General features: G+C 39.7%; 1 protein-coding gene across 1 annotated transcript in view; it reads left to right on the top strand.

Annotated features, from left to right (window-relative positions):
- Positions 1 to 2801, top strand: part of LOC136694709 (thyrotropin-releasing hormone-degrading ectoenzyme-like) — a 268426-nt gene extending 265625 nt beyond the window's left edge. Inside the window, exon 20 of the mRNA XM_066668480.1 lies at positions 1179 to 2801. Coding sequence (XP_066524577.1) covers positions 1179 to 1322 — 144 coding nt within the window. The 3' untranslated portion in view covers positions 1323 to 2801. The remainder of the gene's footprint in view (positions 1 to 1178) is intronic.
- The last annotated feature ends 4412 nt before the right edge of the window (positions 2802 to 7213 follow it).

Genomic DNA, 7213 nt, shown 5'->3' on the forward strand with positions numbered 1-7213 from the left:
GGCTCAGTTAGAGCAGGAAGCTGGAGCTGGAGATAGAGGCTAAAAATACACAGCACTCATTAGTTAAAAAGACGTTTCTACTCTCTACAAACACCCCACACAGGCGAGTAAGGAGCGAATTTGAAACTGCTCAGGGATGGAGTGGACAACACTCTACTACAAAATACTCTAGCCATTCACAAACCTTGTTTTAAGGAAAACACACTATGTTCAAAATCTAGAAGGAGGAATTGGTGAGTGTTCCGCATCTAGAACTAATAATTCAATGCAAAGTACTTAACCTCAATATTGTTTATGTAAGTGTATTTATTGTATGCCATCAGATCATCACAGCCATGTTCTAACAATTAGTAAAATGTTCATCTGTCCCAGAAAGATAAGCAGCTGTGGCTGCAGCAAAGAAGAACCCTTTTGTTCATTTCAGAACAAATGCTTGACCACATGTACTTGTTTATAGTAAAATTAAATATTAGATGGCCATAATGCACCAAGCCCACTCAATGCCAGGAGGTACAGTGGCACATCCTAACAGGGGTTGCTACATGGTCCATTACACTGTAAAATTATTATCTGAAATAACACTAGATTCCATATTCTCTCTATGCATCAGTCACATCATTAAAATGCCCTATTCATTCACACTCACTTTTTCCATTCTCTCAGTTCCACAGACCATGCAGGAGCACTAACTCCAGCTGTTACTTCGCATACATCGTTAGCCCCCTTTTACCATTTTCATCAGTGGTCAAGACCCCCCATGGTGCCACCACAGAGTAGGTATGAATTGGGTGGTGGATCATTCTCAGCACCGCAGTGACACTAATGTGGTTGTGTGTTAGTGTATGTTGCACTGATATGAGTGGATCAGACACAGCCATGCTCCACGATCTAGAAATGATCCACCACGCAAATAATACCAGCTTAGTGGTGGACTTTTATATTTTACATTTTTGTCTCTCTCACTGGCTGTCCACTTAACAAGGGATGAGAGGTTCCAGTACTATGTATTTTTAACAATGGGCGCCTTGAGGCTAAACATTTTTGTGGATGTGAGGGTAAGCAGTTTAAGGACAGCGGCTTAAAGGAACCAGAATATTGTTTCTGGGCATGAATGGACTTGCCTCAACAGTCCTTTCAAATAACTCTTCTTTATTTATTTTCTTTCTTCTCATCTCCAGCTGAAGGATTTCATTGAGACGAGTGGTGGAGGAGCAGCATCTGCATTTGCTCGAGCCATGGAGATTGTCCAGGCAAATGTCAAGTGGCACAACCTCTACAAACAGCAGTTCTACCAATGGCTGAGGAAATCACCGAATGGTTAACAGAACCTCATGTCATTATCTGCTAGCATGGAATCTCTATCAAATGATTTATAGGCCAACAACAATGGGAGGAGATCAAAGGAATATAAAAAATAACATCTTTTTATTTTGGACCCTGATAGTCTGTAAAACCGAGCCTTTTGTTTCCCCCTGGATGAGGATGACAAAGGACAAAGAATGGAAAAGGCCAACGGCAGGAACAAGGGAAAAAAAAGTGAAATGGGTGGGGGAAAAAGTGGAAAAATGTCTTAACCCGAGCGTTTTTGAGTGTTGCATGGTGGTGTACATCTCTAGTGACATTTCTTCTTTCTTTTTAAAGTCCTTCCCTCCCTTCCTCCCTCCTTCCTATCCTTTCCTCTCCTTCCTATCGTTTTTTTATGCATGAAAGTCATTCCTGAAAGTCTGCCCTTCCCTGAGTCCTTTAGAAACTCAGGTTCAGATCTGTTCGCTGCAATGTTTCCGCAAAACGACCTCGACTCGAGCCCCAAAACAGAAACAGTGTTACTCGCAACCTTTTTAGAAGAAAGCACAAAGTCATCCAACATGACAATCGGTGTTGTGATTGGACCTCAGCTGGACAATGGGACGTGATACAAAGGACGTTTTATTCCCTTTTTCTTCAAGCCATAGAGGAGCGGATCTGGACATGTCTGGCATCGGCGTCATGTGGTGATCGGAGTTTGTTTGTGAGCTGCATAACCAATTGGTTTTATAGGTGTCTTAGGTCTTGAGTCAGTTTTAATGCATTCTCTCTCATGTTAGTCCTGCTGACCCAAGGCCTGTCCTTGAATATCCAGTGTAAAAAGAAAAAAAAATGTTGAGTGGAAAGTAACCAGTGTGTCAATATGTTCGACTATATTCAGCTATGATGGAAATGTCTTGGCCAATGAGGCGTAAGAGGCACTTTTAACTGTTTTCGTGGATAAATCAATGCCATGGTTGCCATGGAAATGGAGGCGTGTCACGAGAGACATTTTCCTTCGACTGTAGAGGAAAAGGATGGGTAGAAATGAAGAAACAAAAATAAGAAAAATAGACGTGTGCTACATTCCTGAGTTTAAAATAAATAAATAAACAAACAAATAAATAAATAAGCAATCTCTTATTCGCTCTCAGAAACTCAAGCTTCATTCCTCAGCAGCGTGAGCCAATAAGACAATTCCGTCTTTGCAAGCAATCTCACGAAAAACAACAGAACAGAAATACAACTTTCTCTTCCTTAGCAGAATCAAATCTCTCCCCCAAACTAATCTAGTCTCCTCTATCGCAAAAAATGCTCCCCTCTGCCCTGTGTGTTTTATCTCACCGTTCCATCACATCATACAGCTCTCACATTGTGTTTTTTGACGTAAGCGCTTTCTTTTTTCTAAATGAGATGAGAAATATCTATCCTCTGTGTTTTGAGCAGAGCAGTGTAGAGATTTTACTGCTGACAATAAATTCTTTTGTATGCTAACGCACCCATGTCTAATTACGCCTGTCATTGTGGCTTATCTCCATCCAGAATGGTGGAAAAGCTGACGCTCTGTTGAGTGTTCTCTCCTAGTATGTATTCATTTGTCCATGTATTTGAACACATACAGAACTAGGTAAAAATAAATCTGGATCCAGGGACCACCATTTCATTTCACTTAATTTCTAGTCAACACAGCGGTTAAAGTGCAAGTTATTAATTGATGGTTCAGCTTCTGAACAACTGTCTGATTTTACGAACAATTATCCAGGAATCATTTTTGCATTTAATTTGATAACACACGAATTTTTTCAACAAATATATTCTCCATGGATCTTTTTCCACATCTCCAAAGTTCAGTTTTAGATGTTTGTTACATTTCCTGCAGAACCAGTAATGTTGAGACCTGGTCTGAGAAACACCACCATCTCTTTTGTTTGGATTCTTCTTTTCTATATATTTTCTTTTCTCATTATGAGCTTCTGCAGCAGCAGTGGCAGTCACAAGAGCAGGAAGGAAGTGAAACCCACAAGTGGCAGCGCAGGTAGCCAGGAGTTCATTAGAGCTAAGCAGTGTGACTGGCCAAGTGCAATGAGGAAACGTGGGCCTTGGGTCAGTTGAGTAGGCGAAAGTGTTTAGCAAGGCCACATCACCAGAGAGAAGGCAAATGATGACTAAATCAGGAAGAGGAGGCATGGTGCACAACAGCAACATCACAGGCAAAACAAGGCCAGTGGCTTTGCTGGGAGAATCTAGAGAACAATTGGCAAGAATTGTGAGCAATGGAGGCAAGGCGTATTAAGTTTTTGATTGGAGCAACTTATGATGTCCTTCCAACTCCACAAAATCTTGGACAGTGGGTAGGTGAAGACCCTAGTTGTATATTATGTACAGGGATTGGCACGCTGAAGCATATTCTATCAGCTTGTAAGGTTAGTTTGTTGTTTTTTGCATGGAGACATAATCAGGTGCTAAGGGTTTTAGAATGTTTGTTGGACAGCAAATGCTTAGAGGTAAATGCATTAAGGAGTAGTTGTAGTATTAAAGTGATTCAGTTTGTGTGTGAGATTTAACATATTCAAGAGTGCGCACAGGACTCGAAAGTGTCCGTAGGTGTGAGTGTGTGTGTGTCTGTGTTGCCCTGTGAAGGACTGGCGTCCCCTCCAGGGTGTATTCCCGCCTTGCGCCCGATGATTCCAGGTAGGCTCTGGACCCCCTGCGACCCTAAATTGGATAAGCGGTTACAGATAATGGATGGATGGAAGAGTGCGCACAGGCTATAAATATTGGTAGATGGGCCGAAGCACAAGATTGGAAATTGCTGGTGCACGTAGGTAAAAAACTGCAAGTCCCAGACTGCATTGCCTTAACTACACTGAGGCCAGATATGATGCTGTACACTGAAAGTAAACGGATAGATTATTTCACAGAATTAACAGTTGCATTTGAGGATGCAGTAGACAAAACATTCTAAAGGAAGAAGCTGAAGTACGTAGACTTGGCGGCTGAGGTTAGGGAATGTGGGTGGTGGGCACATGTTAGACCGGTGAAGATAGGTGTTAGGGGATTTGTATAGGTGTTAGGGAAGTCTGCCACATCCCTGCTTGTACAGTTCGGCATCAGGGGCCGGAAACTAGGGGCAGGTGTGAAGAAGTTATCAGAAACAGCTGAAAGGTCTAGTCAGTGGTTGTGGATAAGGAGAACACAGACTACTTGGGGAAATGCACTGTAGAGGTGCTGTTGTGGTGGTTGGTGATGTAGCACGTAAAGATCACATGGGACTGGTGGCAATGAGCATGCATTAACGGTGCCAGTGGGGCTAGGTACAGCTTAAGTCACCAGTGAGGCCAGTGTGGATTTACGGTTATTGATGGTAAAGAGGTTTGTGTACTGTGGTTTGTGTACTGTGATGGGCTCAATGAGTAACCATAGTCAAGAGTAGCTGGTTGCTGATCAGACTATAAATGGTGGATGTGTTCAGAAATGAGAGTGGATCTTGATTTTCTCCCCTCTCAAAAAGATTAAAGTTTTGATGGGGATAGTTTTGGTGTGGTGCCACTCTTGCGTTGTAGTTATGAGTCCTACTTTAAAGTTTAGGAAACACCTCATTGTTCTGCAAATGGATTTGCTTATAGCTAATCAGAAAGCTCAGAAACATCCAATTAAGTTTTTTTGTTATTTATATAAAAGCTGTTTTGACTGGAATTTAATAAAATAAAAAGGTATCTGACTTCTGCAATTTGCTGTAGGTTAAGGCTATGTGCTCATGTGTGTTCAGGGTTACCTAGAAGTTAGGGTATTATGTATTAAAGGGACAATAAGACAAAGAAAATATTACCAAAATATATAATATTTCATTAAGCCCCTGGAAACATAATGATATATTGATTTTTTTTTTGCATAATACTAAACTACACTTAGGTTTTATGTAAAGCATTCAGTATAAATAGAAAACACAAAGCAGAAATATGAATAAACAGTTACCAAATGTATTAGACCTCTCACAGAACAGTGTGGGGATGATCTTAAGATTCTAATGTACCTGCATGACCAACAGAGCACTATGTTTTTTACGTTACATAGCAACACACACAGCATTAAAACTGAGAAGCTGCTTTTTGCTTTTAAGTGTCGCAGTGATTTCACAGATATTTAGAGTTTATTGACTATCGAGTGATTTCACAGATATTTAGAGTTTACTGACTTATTCGAGTAACCAGACCATTTATAAATACACAACATATTGACACACAGGGAAAATCAAGATTACCTAACACTACATGTATGAACCTACCAATGAGGAGCTCAGAGAAAGATCACTTAGTTCAAGCCTCTGAATGACTATGAGGTCTGAAGCCAGCATAGGTAGGAAAATAAGCACAAATTTTACTCAGTGTGAGGCTCATGCAGATTTGTTGCTGTTTTTTACTTGGAATGAATCTTCAAAGTGAAAGTTTTACTATGGTACTCTGCAAAAGTTTTAGGCACCAGAGATTATGAGATTAAAAAGCTATTTATCTGAGCAGTAAGTGTTTATTTGCTAACAAAAATAAATAAATAAAAAATAATATGACACCCAACAATAAAATAAGACCAAATAACATTATTCCAGTGAGTGTGATATTCTGTGTGTGAATGTGCCGGGTTAACTTTATCCAAATCGCTCGTATTATTTGAGGTTATCCTCCAATACCTAGTTTAACCAGTTAATAAATAATGATTTTAAATAATGTGTGCTGTTGATTTAACAAATTGATACGATCAAGGAGAATCTAAAACATTGTTCTTCAAAGTCACTCACACCTACTACTTTATAGAAAAAAAAAATCTTGTAAATAACTTGATACAAGCACCACGCTTACTGAGACGGTATGAGTTTAAATATATATATTTATCTTAAGTGTCTAAGACTTCTGAGCAGTACTGTAAGTCTGAGTCTCAAAACAAGCTTTTACTCAGAGTGGGCCTCAAAATGGGCGCTGGTTTTACTCAGAGTGGGCCTCAAAATGGGAGCTGGTTTTACTCACTGCGAGTCTCAAAACAAGTGCAAGTTTTACACAATGTTAGGCTCAAACTGAGTGCAGGTTTTACTTCAACTTACATAAGTATTTACCCATTTTAGGACCCACATTGAGAAGAGAACAATACTGGTGACATACAGCAGACTTATTATTTATTAGACTTTAGAAAAATATTCATAAGAAATTATTTGTACATTCACACTGTGTGCCTGAGGAGCCAGATTAAATTAATTAGAAACAAAACTAAATTTAGGTTCCCAGGGGCTTTAATGTTATTGGGTGTTTTTAGAGAGATAGAGAATAATAAACATGCCACTGAAACACAATATTTTTGTATTCCTTTATTTTATTTATTGTGCTCTGAGTATAACATTGTTTTAGAATCAATTACATTTTTATCTATATCACAATTCACTCTTTTTTTCCCTCATTCTTGAGAAGAAAATAACACGTGGACCATTTGTGTCCCATTCCACTGCTCAGTGCTTTTCTATGGATATTTTGCAAACTCTGTGTGAGCAATGTGCAATCTTACAGCAGCTGAAATCTACAGTAACAGCTTCCAACAAGTCTTCTGGGACAGTGCTGCAAGGATTTGATGCCAGCCATCAAAGCAATAAGATGTCGGATGATTAGTTTCACTCCAGAAAACACAGTTCCACTTTTCCATTGACTAATGCTGGTGGCCTTATACCTCTCTAGACAATGTCAGCCAATGCACCAGGGCATCCAGGACATCCCGTTCTATCGGTCAGTGTTTTCTGACAAAAAGTTGAGGTGCTCCCTGGTCAGATGGCATGTTTTTGTTGATGTTGATGTTGTAAGTGAAAATGCATCCTCTACAGGGAACACACCTCCCATATTTCCTTCATTTCCTCTGCATAAAATGTGACCAGTGCTAAATAATTTTGGCTTCT

The sequence above is a fragment of the Hoplias malabaricus genome, chromosome 4 (assembly GCF_029633855.1).
Source record: "Hoplias malabaricus isolate fHopMal1 chromosome 4, fHopMal1.hap1, whole genome shotgun sequence".
Taxonomy (NCBI): Eukaryota; Metazoa; Chordata; class Actinopteri; order Characiformes; family Erythrinidae; genus Hoplias; species Hoplias malabaricus.